At 38.6% G+C, this 16639-nt stretch overlaps 1 protein-coding gene across 1 annotated transcript in view; it reads right to left on the bottom strand.

The window, feature by feature from the left end:
- Mcc (MCC regulator of WNT signaling pathway) overlaps positions 1 to 10785 on the bottom strand; it is a 466079-nt gene extending 455294 nt beyond the window's left edge. The window contains exon 1 of the mRNA XM_058585985.1: positions 10607 to 10785. Coding sequence (XP_058441968.1) covers positions 10607 to 10773 — 167 coding nt within the window. The 5' untranslated portion in view covers positions 10774 to 10785. The remainder of the gene's footprint in view (positions 1 to 10606) is intronic.
- Positions 10786 to 16639: the final 5854 nt, after the last annotated feature.

The raw sequence follows: 16639 nt of genomic DNA, 5'->3' as shown, positions 1-16639 counted from the left end.
GTTCAAGTCATACAGAATTTGGAAAAAAGCAATCAGTTCTATGATGTAGAAGACTGGTGAGATTGAGCAAACTCACTTTGAAATACTGCTCAGGGAAGCTCTCTCTAAGGGTTTGTAAATAAGGGTTCCATGTACAAGTACTTTATTAGATATATGTTTTGCAAATTTTTCTCCTGTTCTGCAGGTTATCTTTCTCATTTCATTTTTGATAGTGTCCTTTGAAACATAAACTTCAATTTTTTTTTTGTACCAGGGATTAAACCCAGAGGTGCTTAATCACTGAGACACAACCCCGGCCATTTATTTTTATTTTGATACAGGGCCTCACTAAGTTGTCTAGGACCTTACCAAGTTGTTTAGGACCTTGCTAAGTTGCTGAGGCTGGCTTTGAACTCACATTCCTCCTGCCTTAGCCTCCTGAGCTACTGGGATTACAGGAGTGTATCAGCACCCAAAATAAACTTTAAAATTTTTGATGAAGCTCAGTGTATCGATTTCTTCTCAAATGCTTATGGTTTTTGTCATCATATGTAAGAATCTTTTTCCAAATTCAAGGTCACAAAGATTCAAACATTTTTTTCTAAGAGCTCAACAGTTTTAGCTCTTACACTAATTTTTTGCTCACTTTTGAATTAATTGTTGTATGGAGTATGAGGAAAGCATCCAAATTCATTCTTTTATTTGTGACTATCTAGCAGTTCCAGCACCATTTTTGAAGACTATTTCCCCCCCATTTCACCCTTGATTTGGCATCTTTTGCATTGAACCCTTATTTCAAATCAATTGGTCGTGATTTAATTCCGAACCCTCTATTCTATTCAATTAATCTATGTGTCTATTTTTATGCCAGTACACTATCTTTTTAAAATTTATTTTAAACAAACATATAAATCCATAAAAGTTGTACATACTAATAGGGTATTGGGTAATGTTTGATGAATCAGATTAAACACATTTCTCTCTTCAACCGTTTATCATTTTTAAATAATGAAATCCTTCAAAATCCTACTAGATTTTGAAATGTACCATACATTATTATTATCTATAGTCTCCACACTGTGCAGCAGTATACCAGAGTTTCATCCTACTGTCTGACTGTAGCTTAGTATCTACTGACCAACTTTTCCCCACCCTTCCCCATCCCCTGCCCTCCCAGGCCTCTGGTAATTACCATTGTATTCTCAGATTTTATGAGATCAACCATTTTTAGATTCCATATATGAGTGAGATCATGTGGTACTTATCTTTCTGTGCCTGGGCTTATTTCATTTAACATAATGATCTTCAATTCCATCCATGTTGTTGCAAAGACAGAATATTATTCTTTTTATGGCTGAATAGTATTCCATTGTAGATCTGAACCACATTTCTTTTGATTTCATTTTTTGGCTATTGTGAATAGTGCTTCAATGAATATGAGAATGTTCATTTGTCACTTCAACATACTGATTTCATTTTTCCATTTTCTTCAGATATATATCCAGTGGTAGTATTGCTGGATCACAGTGTAAATATATATATATATATAAATATATATATTATATATATATTATTAGGCTGTTATACATAATAGCTGTACTAATTTACATTCCAATAACAGGGTGCAAGGGGTCCCTTTACTCCACATCCTTGCTGAAACTTATTATCCTTAATTTTCCTGATAATACCCTGTCTGGGGTGAGCTGATATGTCATTGTGGTTTTGATTTGCATTTCCCTGAGGATTCATGATGTTGAACATTTTTTCATGTACCTTTTGGCCATCTGTATGTCTAATAGATCTAGTGTCCATTTTTAAATTGTTTTGTTTGTTTGTTTGTTTTCTTTTGCTTATTGAGTTTTTGGAGTTCCTTATGTATTCTGGATATCAACCCTTTGTCAGATTGCAAATATTTTCCCCCATTTTGTAGGTTATCTGTGTACTCTGTTGATTGTTTTCTATGAGTTGATTGTGACAAAGCTTTTAGTTTGATGTAATCCCATCTGCCTATTTTTAATTCTGTTTCCTATATTTTGGGGTCTTATAAAAAAATTCTCACTCATTTCAATGTCCTAAAGTTCTTTCCCTGTTTTCTTCTTGTGGTTTCATAGTTTTAGGTCTCACATTTAAGTCTTTTTTTAATATTTATTTTTTAGTCTTTATTTTATATTTAGGTGGTGCTGAGGATCAAACCCAGTGCCTCACACATACTAGACGAGGGCGCTACCTCTGAGCCACAATCCCAGCCCCATATTTAAGTCTTTAATCCATTTTTGAGCTAATCTTTGTGACTGGTGAGGGATAGCTTCTTTCTTCTGCATGTGAATACCCAATTTTCCCACCCCCACTTATTGAAAAGATTATCCTTTCTCCAATGAGCATTCTTACCATTTCTGTCAAAAACCGTTTGGCTGTAGATGCAGGGGTTTATTTCTGGACTCTACTCAGTTCATTGGTCTGTGGGTCTGTTTTATTATTTATTTATTTATTTTTTGCTCAAATGGACTTGGATATTAAGGATCTTCCATATTAACGTTAGAATAGTTTTTTTATAGTTTTTTTGAAGAATGCCATTGGTATTTTGATAGGGACTGCAGAGAATCTATATATCACATTGGATAGTATACAGTTTTGACAAAGTTAATTTTTCTAGTCCATGAACACAGGATATCTTTCCACCTTTCTATGTCATCTTCAATTTCTTTCATCAGTGTTTTATAATTTTATTGTAGAGCTCTTTCACCTCTTTGCTTAAAATTTTTTAAATGTTTTTTTAGTTGTAGATGGACACAATACCTTTATTTTTATGTGGTGCTGAGGATTGAACCCAGTGCCTTCCACATGCAAGGCGAGCACTCGATCACTGAGCTACAACCCCAGCCCCCTTTGGTTAAATTTATTATTAGGTATTTTCCTTAAGTTTTTTGTTGCTGGTAGTGGTAGTGGTAGTTGGTTTGTGTTTCGGTTTTGTTTTGTTCTTGCCATTGTAAATGGGGTTGCTTTCTATTTCAGATAATTTCTAAGTAATGTTGCAATATTTCTGATCTTCATATGTTGATTTTGTGTCCCGCACATTTGCTGAAGTCATTTATTAATTGTTTGGTGGCATTTTAGGGGGTTTCTATATAGAAGATCATGTTATCTGCAAACAGGGATAATTTGATTTCTTCTTTTCTAATTTGGATGCCCCTTATTTCTTTCTCTTGTCTAATTGCTTTGGCTAGAACTTCCAACATGTGGACTAGAAGTGGTAAGAGGGGCATCGTTGTTTTGTGCCAGATATGAGAGAGAGCATTAAGCATTTCCCAATTTATTTTATTTTATTTTTTAAAGAGAGAGGGAGAGAGAGAGAGAGAGAGAGAGAGAGAGAGAGAGAGAGAGAATTTTAATATTTAATTTTTTTTTAGTTTTTGGCGGGCACAACATCTTTGTTTGTATGTGCCGCAGTCCGTGGCTCGTGATTTGTGTCCAGCCAGACTGCGGCATGTATGTGGTGCTGAGGATCGAACCCGGACCGCACGCATGCCAGGTGAGTGCCCTACCGCTTGAGCCACATCCCCAGCCCCCCCAATTTATTTTAAATGTTGTGGTAGTAAAATTTTATAATATGTTAGATAAAAACATTATAATATATTAGCTGTTGGTTTAGTATAAAGGTCTTTATTATATTGAGATACATCCTTGTATGCCTAATTTCTTATGTATTTTTATCATAAAAGGTTGTTGAATTTTATCAAATGACTATTCTGCATCAATTGAGATAACCATAATTTTTTTTTGTCCTCCATTCTGTTGACCTGGTGTATCATAGTCATTTATTTGCATATATTGAACCATCCTTGCATCCTTGGGATGAATCCCACTTGATCCTGGAGAATAATCTTTTCACTAAGCTGTTGGATTTGATTTGCTAGTATTTACTTGAAGATCTTCATGTCTATGTTCATCAAGGATATCAGCCTGTAGTTTTCTTTCTTTACTGTGTCCAGAACACTATCTTGATTACTGTTGCTCTGGAGTATGTTTTGAAATTGGGAAGTGGAATGTTGAAACTTTGTTCCTCTTTTTCAAGATTGTTTTTACTATTTTGGATCCCTTGAGTAGTCATATCAATTTCAATATCAGCTCATTAATTTTGTTTTTTGTTTTTGGTACCATGGTGGGATTGAACCAGAGGCACTTAACTGATGAGCCACATCCCCAGCCTTTTTTTTTTTATATTTTATTTAGAGACAGGGTCTCACTGAGTTGTTTAGGGCCTCACTAAGTTGCTGGTTTTGACCTTATGATCCTCCTGCCTCAGCCTCTCAAGCCACTGGGATTATAGGCATACACCATCTCACCCAGCTTGGATCAGCTCATTAATTTTTGCAACCATTATAACTCAACAATAAAAAGATGAATAACCCAATTTCAAAATGGACTAAGGATCTGAATAGACATTTCTTCAAAGAAGATATACAAATGGCCAATAAGCACATGATAAGATGTTCAACATCATTAGAAACTAGGGAAATGAAAATCAAAACTATACTTTAAACCAAGCAGGATGGTCATAATCAAAAATTCAGATAATAACAAGTATTGGCAAGATTGTGGAGAAATAAGAATCTTTTTATGCTACTTGTAGGGAGGTGAATTAATGCAATTACATTGAAAAACAAGCTAGAAGTTTCTTAAAAACTTAAAAATAGAATTGCCATTATGATTCAGCAATTCTACTCCTAGATATAGACCCAACAGAACTGAAAATATATGTTCATAAAAAATGTATACATAGCAGCATTATTCATAATAGCCAAAAGATGTAAATAAGCCAAATGTTCAACATTTGGTCAATGAATAAACAAGATGTCTACATCCTTAAAATAAAATATTATTCAATGCATGTTTTTTCACACTTTTATCTAATATAAGAAAATTGTAATTTTGTGGGTTAGTCTCTGTGTCCTCTATTGGTCTACCAGTCTGTTTTGGTGCCAACCATGCTGTTTTTGTTACAATTTCTCTTTAGTACATGCATTGGATAAAAAATAACCTCTTCAACAAATGGTGCTAGGAAAACTGGAAATCCATGTGCAACAAAACAAAATTAAACCCCTATCTCTCACCATGCACAAAACTCAACTCAAAATGGATCAAAAACTTAGGAATAAAACCAGAGACCCTGCATCTAATAGAAAAAAAAAAAGTAGGCCCTAATCTCCATCATGTGGAATTAGGCCTCAACTTCCTTAATAAGACTCCTTTGGTGCAAGAATTAAAATCAAGAATTAAAAAATGGGATGAACTCAAACTAAAAAGTTTTTTCTCAGCAAAAGAAACAATCTGTGAAGTGACTAGAGAGCCTACATCTTGGGAGCAAATTTTTACTCTTCACACATCAGATAGAGCACTTATCTCTAGGGTACATAAAGAACTCAAAAGTTAAGGACCAAAAAACAAAAACAAAACAAAACAAAAACCAAATAACCAATTCAATAAATGGAACTGAACTTCTGAACTTCTCAGAAGAGGATACATTCAGTCAACAAACATATGAAAAAATGTTCAACATCTCTAGCAATTAGAGAAATGCAAATCAAAACCATTCTAAGATTTTTTCTCACTCCAGTCAGAATGGCAGCTATTATGCATACAAACAACAATAAGTGTTGGTGAGGATGTGGGGAAAAAGGTACACTCAAACACTGCTGGTGGGACTGCAAACTTGTGCAGCCAATATGGAAAGCAGTATGGAGATTTCTTGAAAATTGGGAATGGAACCACCATTTGACTCAGCTATCCCTCTCCTTGGTCTATACTCAAAGGACTTAAAAACAGCATACTATAGGGACACAGCCACATCAATGTTTATAGCAGCACAATTCACAATAGCTAAACTTTGGAACCAACCTAGATGCCCTTCAATAGATGAATGGATAAAAAAATGTGGCATAATACACAATGGAATATTACTCAGCAATAAAAGAGAATAAAATCATGGCATTTGCAGGTAAATGGATGGAGTTAGAGAAGATAATGCTAAGTGAAGTTAGCCAATCCCCCAAAACCAAATGCTGAATGTTTTCTCTAATAGAAGGAGGCTGATTCATAGTGGGGTAGGAACAGGGAACATGAAAGGAATAGACAAACTCTAGATAGGGCAGAGGGCTTGAAGGGGAAGGGAGGGGCATGGGGTTAGAAACAATGAAGGAATGTGATGATCATTATTATCCAAAGTATATGTGTGAAGACACAAATTGGTGTGAATATACTGTGTATACAACCAGAGATATGAAAATTTGTTCTCTATATGTGTAATAAGAATTGTAATGCATTCCACTGTCATGTATAAATAAAAAATATTATTCAAAGGAATGAAATACTGATGTAAGCTACAACATGGATGAACCTTGAAAACATATTACGTAAAAGAAGCAAGTCACAAAAACTTATATTAATGATTCCGTTTTTATGAAATGTCTAGAATAGATAAATTCATAGAGACAAAGTGCAGATTAGTGGCATCTTAAGCTTGGGAGTAATGGGAGGTATTAGGGAATGAGAGCTAAAGAATAAGGGATTTGGGTTCCATAGCTCTCTTTAAGGTGCCAATGTTTGAGCTGAAACTTGAAGAGTAGATTGAAATGTAAATGTTGGTTTATTTGTCAATGATAAGTTCAAAATAAGCAGTTTCATACATTGAAGTGAAAAATCAAAAAACTATAAAACTCTAAAGAGAAAATAATTTCAAGAAATAGAGTAACCTCCATCCGTTCCTATAACATGATATGCAAAGTCTAAAATATTCTATTCAGTGAAATACAGGGATAAGTCATTATAAATTTAATGAAATGCACTGGAAGAGCCTACTGTGCTTCCAGTGTGCAATCCAACCCTGCCCTGTCTCAGCCACAATTCAGGGTCACTTCATGGTGGTTTTGTGCTTCCTGTTAATGTCAGAAGGAGATGATCCTGAGTTCCTTTCACAGGCTAGAAGTCTCTTAACAGAAGCAGCAATTCTAGCAACGTAGTTCGGATAAATGAACATATTAATAGGTCAAATTACAGGAAAGGAAGGACAGAATGCTGTTAATTTCTCATATGCATTCTTCCCTGTGTGAAATAAAATTTTTTTCTTTATTAATTTGTAAGCTATGTCTTGTCTGTCAGCCTGTTGGGATTGATTGAGCCAAGAGAATGTTGAAGCATAAAGTCCCCCGTTTTCCTTCTCAGACATGTCCCTCATTGCCTCAGTCTCTCTTCCATTTTTCCTTCCTCTGAACATAAGATTTCCAGCTCCCTCCTATTTAGATGAATGGCTAGGCAGAGGATCAGAGGTTATACATTGGAATTCAGGTTATTGTGGGATCTTTATTATAGGTACTGGTAGCTACTTGCCCACCCAGCATCTATTCCTTGCTCTTAGGAACAACTCAGATTTTGTTGAGAGGCAATGTGCCTAGTTGAAGTATACCCTTCCTCAGACTATACTGAAGGTAGGCATGGTTAGGTGTTGTAGTATGAACAAGAAGGAATTTGGGGGAAGCTTGTCTTTAATGATAAAGGTACCACACATTTCAACTTCCTTTTACATCTTCTTCCCTAGAATATGGGGACATGGCTGGAGATAGAATGATCATCTTTGGACTTGAAATAACCATGTGATGAGTGCTTTATATGAATAATGGAGCTGCAGAAAGGTAGAAGGAAGCTGGGCACTGATAGGACTGTGGAGCTGCTGCCCAGTTCTGGAGAGTTGTCCTCTAGGTTTCTGCTAGGTGACAAGGCTGGCCCTTATTTGACTATGGTTAAGTTTCAATAAATACTTGAACATATCATAGTAGCATTGTTCATAAAAGCCAAAAGATGTAAACAACCAAATGTTCAATATTTGATGAGTACATGAACAAGATGTCTTTTATCCTTATAATGAAATATTATTCATTCAGGCATATTGGCACATATTTGTAATCTCAGCTATTCAGCAGGCTGAGGCAAGAGGATCTCAAGTTTGAAGGTAGCCTGTGCAACTTAAGAAGATGCTATCTCAAAAGAAAAAAGAAAAAAAAACAGCTGGGGATGTAACCCAGTGGTAAAGTGCCCCTGGATTCAATCCCTATCCCCCCTTCCCCCTGCAAGAAAGAGAGAACATCCACAATACTCCAAGCCCTAAAACCCACCTCAGAGTAGAAAGTAAAGGTTATTAAAAAGATAGCTCAGAGGAGTGGTCTCAGATAAGGAGTCACTTAATACCCCTATTCCCCAAGCCATACTCAGTAAACATATTCCAGGTAAAACTGTGCTTGCTCTATAAATACATTTCCTGGCAAGTGCCTTAGTGCCTCCTTTCAATAAGATTGCCAAGCCTAAACTCTTTCTATGGGGAAATCTGCCTACAGCATAATCTCCGGGGTGACTCTACCCACTGTTAAAGTTATTATTTAGTGTCAATTACTAGATGTACCTTTCAACTTTCAAGGAGACACATTAAAGTGATGTGGCCCAAGGAATGCTAACAGCTCTTTCCACTTTTGTCCCCCCCTATTTCTCTTCCATCTCAAAAATCTCTTCTTTATCACCACCCTCACACAAATTTCGGTGCATACAAACACCTCACCTTCCAAAAAAAAATGTCCTTAAAGTTTGCTTTCAGAATTCATTACCCTCAAGGAAAAACTAAACTGTCACTGAAAACAATATAAGCATATAAACAGAATATGTAGTTCATATAAAACAACATATTAATAGGCCAAATTAGAGGAAGCAAAGGACAGAATGGTGTCAATTTCTGTTACTTACTCTAAGCTGGTATGGAATAAAATTATTTTTGTATGCAAATGTGAATATAGATTGCTTTTATTATCAATATGAAATCACAATGAGATGATGGCCTTTCAAGAAGGAAAATCACTATTTATGTGTGTGTGTGTGTGTGTGTGTGTGTATAAAATTTATCTTTTTTTGTTTTGTTTGTTTGGTACTAGCCATTGAACCCAAGGACATTTTATCACTTTTTATCTTTTGAGACAGGTTCTGGCCACATTGCTAAGATTGGCCTTGAATTTGCCATTCTCCTACCTCAGGCTCCCAAATCACTGGGATTACAGGTGTGCACAACTGTTCCTGGTCTATATAACTTATTTTTTTAAATACCAGAATGGCAGTTAGGAAAGATTTCCAGATAAAAATCTATATGGGGTCAATCAGGATTACATAATATTTTCATTTCAGAACAGCATTACTCCATAAAATTTTCTGTTCTAATATTTCTCAATGAAACAATGGCCTTTCAAGTAGGAAGACAACATATAAAACATAAACAGCATAATTAATTTTTCTTTTAAATCCAAGAACCAAAATAGGAAAAGCCTTCCAAATAAAAATCTATGCACGGTCAGTCAGCATTACATATTATTTTCATTTCAGAACAGAATTGCCACTTAAAAAATTCTAGTGTTTCTGGTTTATCAATGCAATTTTAGAAAAGTAATAAAATTCACTGAAGAATGATAATTAAGTGATCTCAAATAAGAGATTATTTTTGTAATGGTTAAATTCTTACATGTTAAATCACCTATTTCAGAGAGCTTTTTAAAAAACTTATGGGGAAATCCTCCCCGCCCCCCCCCCCCCACTTTGTTTTGTTGTTTTGTTTAGGGCAAGGATTTTCAGAACCGGGATCTTTAGCATCATCAAGACAAAGGCTAAAGAAACACGAAATACAAGCCTTAGGTAGCATTCTTCATTGAAGGCAATTCAAATTTCGGCGCGTACTGGTTTCAGCGCCACAGAAGCATGCTCTAAAATACTGCGATTACCTTCTTCTACATCAATTTCTGTAAGTAATACAAATCTGGGCAGAAGTAATCATTTGGCCAAGTAGGGCGGCAAGAAGCTGCAACACTGCCTCTGTAGGGGGTCTAGAGAATCTGCGCAGGCAGAGGCACAGACCAATGGAGAGACCTCTCGAGGCTCACCTGGACAGAGCGCAGAGCAGGTTTAAGTAGGGTCTATATTCCAGACTCACCTCTAAACCTCCAATATACTCCAGGGCGCTTCCTACACCACTTCCCTGCCCCCAGGCCAGTGTGTTTAAATCAATACTGGGTGACAAATCATACCCATTCTTTGGAATTCATTGTTTGGAATTCAGGGACTCTGTGGCACATGAAAGTTCTTCACAGCTTATTTCCCTGTCCGTCTCTTGTCACTGAAGAGTGCATCGCTCTCCTAGTGCGACCATGGGGTTGTACCCCAAGCTCCCCAGTGCCACAGTATCCTAACACCCAAAAGCTGAAGACTGCAGGGCAGCCCCTCCTACTTGGGATAAGCGGCCAGAACTCATTTCCCAACCGCGAGGAGCGCTCCCAGACCCCGGGAAGGGCTCGCATCCCAGAGATGTTTCCCAACGCCTAGACAAAAGAAGAGGCTGGGAAAAGTTGGACCAACTGGCACCTCCAGAGAACGAACAGGGCAGCCCCTAGCCCTCAGTGGCCGAGGCAGCGACGCGCTCTTAGAGTCGCGGTCAACTTTTCCTGTAAGCTTCTAAGCAACTTACTGGAAGTTGGGGTACCGGAGGGGTCAAGGGCAGCGCGGAGTATCTGGTCTCGCCCCAGCCAGTTTCTTGCACCTTCCCGCATACCTGCTGATGTATCCGTCCCCATCCCCATCGCAAGTCTGGAAGAGGCGCCGCATCCGCTCCTCCTCGCCGGTGCTGGATGTGTCGCTGCTACTGCTACCGCTGCCTCCACCGCCGCTGCTGCCGCCGCCGCTGGCGCTCCCGGCCGCTGCTGCAGCTGCCGCCATCATGCGCCCGCTCCCTGCTCAGGAGGAGGACGCGCGGCGGCAGCAGGGATCTGTGCGGCGCAAAAGCTGCTCGCAGACCCGAACCTGCCTGACAACGGAGCATGCCCAGTGGTCGCCCGAGCGCTCCGGGCGAGGAATTCCACCTCTCCGGGTTTTGCCCGGGCTGGGAAGATTGGCGCTCTGGAATTGCCCGAGTAGGCACCTTGGGAGAGAAGGAGGTGGAGAGAGTGGCTCAGGAAATTAGAGAGCCCAGGGTGGCGACGGGGACGCGAGAGGAGGCAGAATTTCCACAGGGATGCCCTCCAGAAGGGTGTCAGCACTGTGCATCCAGCCACCACATAGGGTACCTGATACCTGGAGACGCTTTGGGCAGAGAGCTGGTTTTCTGCAGAACTGCCCTGAGTAGAGGATTTCTTTTCTAGGAAAAACATAATATTGCCCTTTTGCAAACTCAGTACGGTGCGTGTGATCCCATTCTCCAACTTCTCTTGGTTCTGTATCCATAGATCCAAACGAGACCTGGGAATGTCTGTCCGTTGTATGAATTTTTGACACCTGTTAAGAAATCTGACCCTCTCAGCCCTGACTTGTCTTCAGGTCTTGCAGTGGGTTCAATCTGGCCTTCTCGTGCGGCATTGTGTATGTTAGGACCATTTCTAGAAACCTCTCACTCACCTGGTCAGGCATCATTAGAAGTAGTTAAAAAAATTTTTTTTTTAGTTGTAGATGAACACAATATCTTTATTTTTATTTGTTTATTTTTATGTAGTGCTGGGGATCAAACCCAGGGCCTCACACGTGCAAGGCAAGCGCTCTGCCACTGAGCTACAACCCCAGCCCCAATAGTATTAATCACATCAATAATGAACAAAACTGATGGTCTCATTTGATCCACACTACAGACCTGGAAGCTGCCTCTTATTATCAATCTTATGGCTTAGGAGTTAGATATGGGTTATTTTAAGGGAAAAGGAATAGGCACATAATGCAGGACAATGCCTGACACCAGGTGCTTAATATATGATACAGTCATTATCTTCAATTTACCGATAAGAAAACTGAGGCCTGAGACTTACTCAAGGTTGCAGGCTCAATAAGTGTCAGGGCAGAGGCAAGCCCAGGCAATCTAAGTTCAGACTAGGAGCCCTTAAACACTACACTGTCCTTCCACCATAAGAGAAGGGGAACCACATGAACCAATTTGTGCTTTAGTGAATGATTCATTCTGTTCCAGGCTTTCTGCCAGAGATCTATGAAGTCTTGTGGTGCTTTAAAAGCATGTCCAAAGATTCTTTGGTGTACTTCTCATCAAGAGGTGGAGTCTGTTTTCTCCCCTTGAACCTGGCTGGGACTTCCTGACTGCTTAACTTCTGAGGCTAGGTTGAAAAAGGCTACAGACTCTACCTGGCTCCCTTTCTTGGACTTAAACCTTTGAAACTCTGAGTTGCCTTGAAAGAAGTTTGACTACCCTAAAGCTTCCATATCGGAGAAGCCATGCAGAGACCACGTAAAGACAAAAAGAGATGCCCAAAGAGTACCAGTTGTTCCAACCAGCAGATGTTTGAGCCTTCCCAGACCTGGTGCCAGGCATGATAATGACGCTAGCCCAACATGCAGCAACTGATAAGATATTCTGAGCAAAAACAGTCTAGCTGAACCCAGTTGACCCTCCAGAGCTGTGATGATGACTGTAAAATGATTTTTGTTGTTTTAAAGCTTTTAAGTCTTGAAGTTTATTTATTCATGCAGCAATACAGAACTGAAACAAGTCCATAGGTTGGGGACTGTCTGCAAGGTCAGAAGGAAGAGGCCTCTGCCTTCTTTCTCCCCTGCTCCATTCCATTCATCCAAGAATTTCAAGTATTTCAGGGCACTTATGATCATACAATGACTAGACCATCATCTTAGAAAAATTTTATAAATCCACCCAAAAATATTTGCTTGAGAGATGCTACCAGCATCACAAGTATTTCTATCTACAATAGAACAAGAACCAAAGCCCATATTTATACAGTATAAATTTTAAAATGTTTACTTTTCTAGTTTTCATAAAATAAGAACCATGATTATCTGACAATACAGCCAGACAGGAATTGTCACCCTCAAATCCTCCCATAGAATTACTGGTAGAGGACCAGAAAACAAGAAACTCAGGCATCCAGTCATAAGTACAACATACGTAAAGGGTCTGGAACCCAAAGAAATTTCCAGGATTTGAATGGATCTTTCTATGACCACATCCATATAAACAGAAAGTGGAGGGTAAACCTCAACTAATGATATATCAAAGCAAAGACTATATTTCTTTTTAGAAAATGTGTATTATAGCTCTGGAGGTTTAAATTTAAACTATTTGGAAAAAAAGAAATTTAAAACTATTTTGAATTGAATCTGTACACACCAAAAGTGGAATTTGACATATTTCCTGAACAACATTGTCTCATGCTTGGGTAACTCAGAAATGGATGAACAGATAGGTTCAACTTTCCAGAAAAGAATCTGCTTCTGTGTTGATATGAAGCATTTGAAATTTCAGCTGAAAAGGTTATTGGAGTGAGTGATACTTATAAGACATTGAAAATAGAGATGCCATATGAATGTAAAAATGATAAATATAAGGCAGAGCTTGGAATGAGAGCAATAGCTAAGACTATAAATCTAACAGTACTGGTTATGTCATAATTTCAAAGGTTTTATGTATTTATCTGAGATGAGTACACAGCTCAACCTCTTTGTCTTTATCTAGTTCTTTTTTTTTCCTTCTCAGATTCCTCTTGGTTATAATTACCCTTCATATTTATGTAGTACATTTCAAAATGCTCTGTGCATGTTATAAGATATACTGTCTCATATGTCTAAAGTTACCAGTTAAATAAATAAATCAACTGCAGTACTTTGTAAACTTGATTATCTGGGGTTTGCCCTTTCAAATTCCATTTACTTGAGCTAATACTATATGCAAGAGTTGGAGTGGGGAGCTCCCTTTCTCTTGAGGATGATTTTATGAGCTCTGCTAAATTCCCACTCCCTTCAAAAAGACTTCCTTGATCTGGGCTTGGTGGCACATGCCTTTAATCCCAGCAGCTCTGGAGGCTGAGGCAGGAGAATTGCGAGTTCAAAGCCAGCCTCAGCAAATTAGTGAGGCCCTAAGCAACTCAGCGAGACTGTCTCTAAATTAAAAAAAAAAAAAGACTTTCTTCACCCTCCAAATCATACTAATCTTTCAGATCTTTCTTAGTTTGAAGTAGACATTTTGAAAGAAGAATCATAACATTTGCAATTTCTCTACCCCTCTGCCGCAGTCTGGCTGGGCACAATCAGGAGCCACTTGTCAAAAGAAACTAACTTTATTTTTAGAACCACACACGACAAACAAAATAGTCTCTCAGGAAAAACCCTCAGAGCCTCAACTGCCACCACCGGCTTTCCCCAAGCCTCTCTCTCCCACACAAGCTTCTCCCCACCTCCCACAATCCTCCTGCTCTTGAGGCCGATTGGCTGGGTCATGTGGGCGGAGCCAAAAAAGTCCCTCAATGAGCAGCTCCGTGGTCTGAAAGGGCAGGGAAACAGTCCAATGAGCATCACCGCAGAGGAGCCAATCAGCTAGATGTTGCTGGGGCCGAGGAGCCAATCAGCCAGATGTTGCTAGGGCCGCTGTGAGCCAATCATCAGCCAGCAGCTGGAAGTTTGCTGGCAGCTGGAAGTTTGCTGGGGCCCCTTTGGCTGTGGCTCTCAACATCTCCCCCTCTCTGTTTAAACAACAAGCATGTGGCTTAGGGACCGTGCCTGTTAGGCAGTCCAATTCAACATATGGTCCTTACCCGTCATCGGATGAACTGACCTCTAGGCGTCAGCCTCCTGTCTTAGGTTGGTACCACTGCAATTGGATCATACCCGTCACTGACTACCGGTCCAGCATACAGCCATACTTGTGGATAGGCCTTTGCACCTGTGGGGGGGGTGAGGTTCTTTGCCTCACCTCTGTTGGCCCCCAAATTTTAGACCATCACTAGTAGAGGAGGATGCAAAATGCCATGACATTAAGCCAATTGAGGGCTCCTAAATTGTACCACCGGTGACACCATCAGCAAAAATACTCCAGCACTACCACAATTCGCTGTACCAACAGATAGTTCACAATGCATACAGGTGAGCTCACAATGTGTCCAGGCAAGTTCTGCAAGCAGTTCAGTGATGGCTATTGTAGAAGCTGTAGATTGGTTTTATCTTTCACTTCACCAGCACTGGGATGAAGATAGGAATTCTGGCAATAATGGCTAAAGAAAAAATTATGTAACATTCCAGAAGGCACTAAAAGAAAATAATTTTCTTAACAATTTACATTGTCTTCACCGGCACTGGGATGAAGATAGGAATTCTGGCAATAATGGCTAAAGAAAAAATTATGTAACACTACAGAAGGCACTAAAAGAAAACAATTTTCTTAACAATTTACATTATCTTTAAGAGAATTATTAAATATAATGAAAAGGAAAGGTGAAAGTAAACAAACAGATCTGTTAACCTTCTTTTTTGTTTACATATTAAAACAATCCTCAACAGTTGTTTACCCAATTTAAATTAAACCATATAAATCACGTGAAAAAAATATTTGGATCCATTTTATCATGAGCGCTCATCATATATGATATATGGACATACGTACATTCAAACATATAACACAAAACACAAGTGTGCACACATAATATAATACATACAACACATAACATTATAGTAAAGGCCTTATAACTTTTTACAGGTGAAATCTCCATTGCAATGTTTAAAAACTCTATAGTCAAAAAATAGAACTGATCAGCAAAACATTAACCTAGGTCTGTATGAGCTCAAAAAACAAAATAGAACTTCATGATATGGCAAAGGGCAATAATAAAATAGATATTGAAAAAAGCATCCTGGTTCTGTTGCAGATGTAAGAATAGCCAAACTGGAGTTTTGGATATCAGTTGTTATGGATTTGAGCCAAATCATCTTCTTTTTGGTCTGTAGAAATCGCTTTAGTTAATCTTTCTGGAATCCAAATCGGCTGCTGTTCTCCCTGTGGAAACACATAAACAGACCCCCGACTCCAGACAATCACTGGGTCAGGACCTTGGTTAATCTCTCTGGAATCCAAATCGGCTGCTGTTCTCCCTGTGGAAACACACAAACAGACCCCCGACTCCAGACAATTACTGGGTCAGGACCTTTCCATTGTCCTGTTAGAATATCCTTCCAAAGTACCTTGGGCTTATGTACATTTTTTGGACACATATGCCTTTCCGCAGCACTAAGTCCTGATGAATCCAAATTTAAAAAGTTTAGAGTAAAAAGGGTTATTTTAAGTTTATCTTTGGGGAATATATACCCCTTCCCAATTCCTTCTTTTTGCTTTAATAAGTACATTTTAATAGTTTGATGAGCTCTTTCAACTATGCCTTGTCCCTGTGGATTGTATGGGATTCCTGTTATATGAGTAATGCCAAATGTTGAGCAAAATTGTTTAAAAGAGGTAGAAGTATAACCAGGGGCATTATCTGTTTTTAACTGTTTTGGAACACCCACAGTGGCAAAATTTTGTAAGCAATGACCTATAACATCTTTAGTTTTTTCTCCGGCATGAAGGGAGCCCATCAAAAATCCAGAAGAAGTATCAACTGTAACATGCAAATATTTTAATTTTCCAAATTCTGGCAAGTGTGTGACGTTCATCTGCCAAATATGGTTAGGTATCAATCCTCTAGGATTGACTCCAAGATTAACTTGTGGTAAAAAGGTCACACAATTTTGACATTGTTTTATTATTTGTCTAGCTTGTTCCTTAGTTATTTTAAAATGCTTTTGTAAAGTATTAGCATTGACATGGAACTTT

Source organism: Marmota monax, unplaced genomic scaffold (genome assembly GCF_021218885.2).
Source record: "Marmota monax isolate L192 unplaced genomic scaffold, Marmota_monax_Labrador192_F-V1.1 WCK01_AAM20220418_F8-fsc00097, whole genome shotgun sequence".
Classification (NCBI taxonomy): Eukaryota; Metazoa; Chordata; class Mammalia; order Rodentia; family Sciuridae; genus Marmota; species Marmota monax.
The sequence above is the reverse complement of the archived record's forward strand: the minus strand, read 5'-3'. Positions and strand labels throughout refer to the sequence as shown.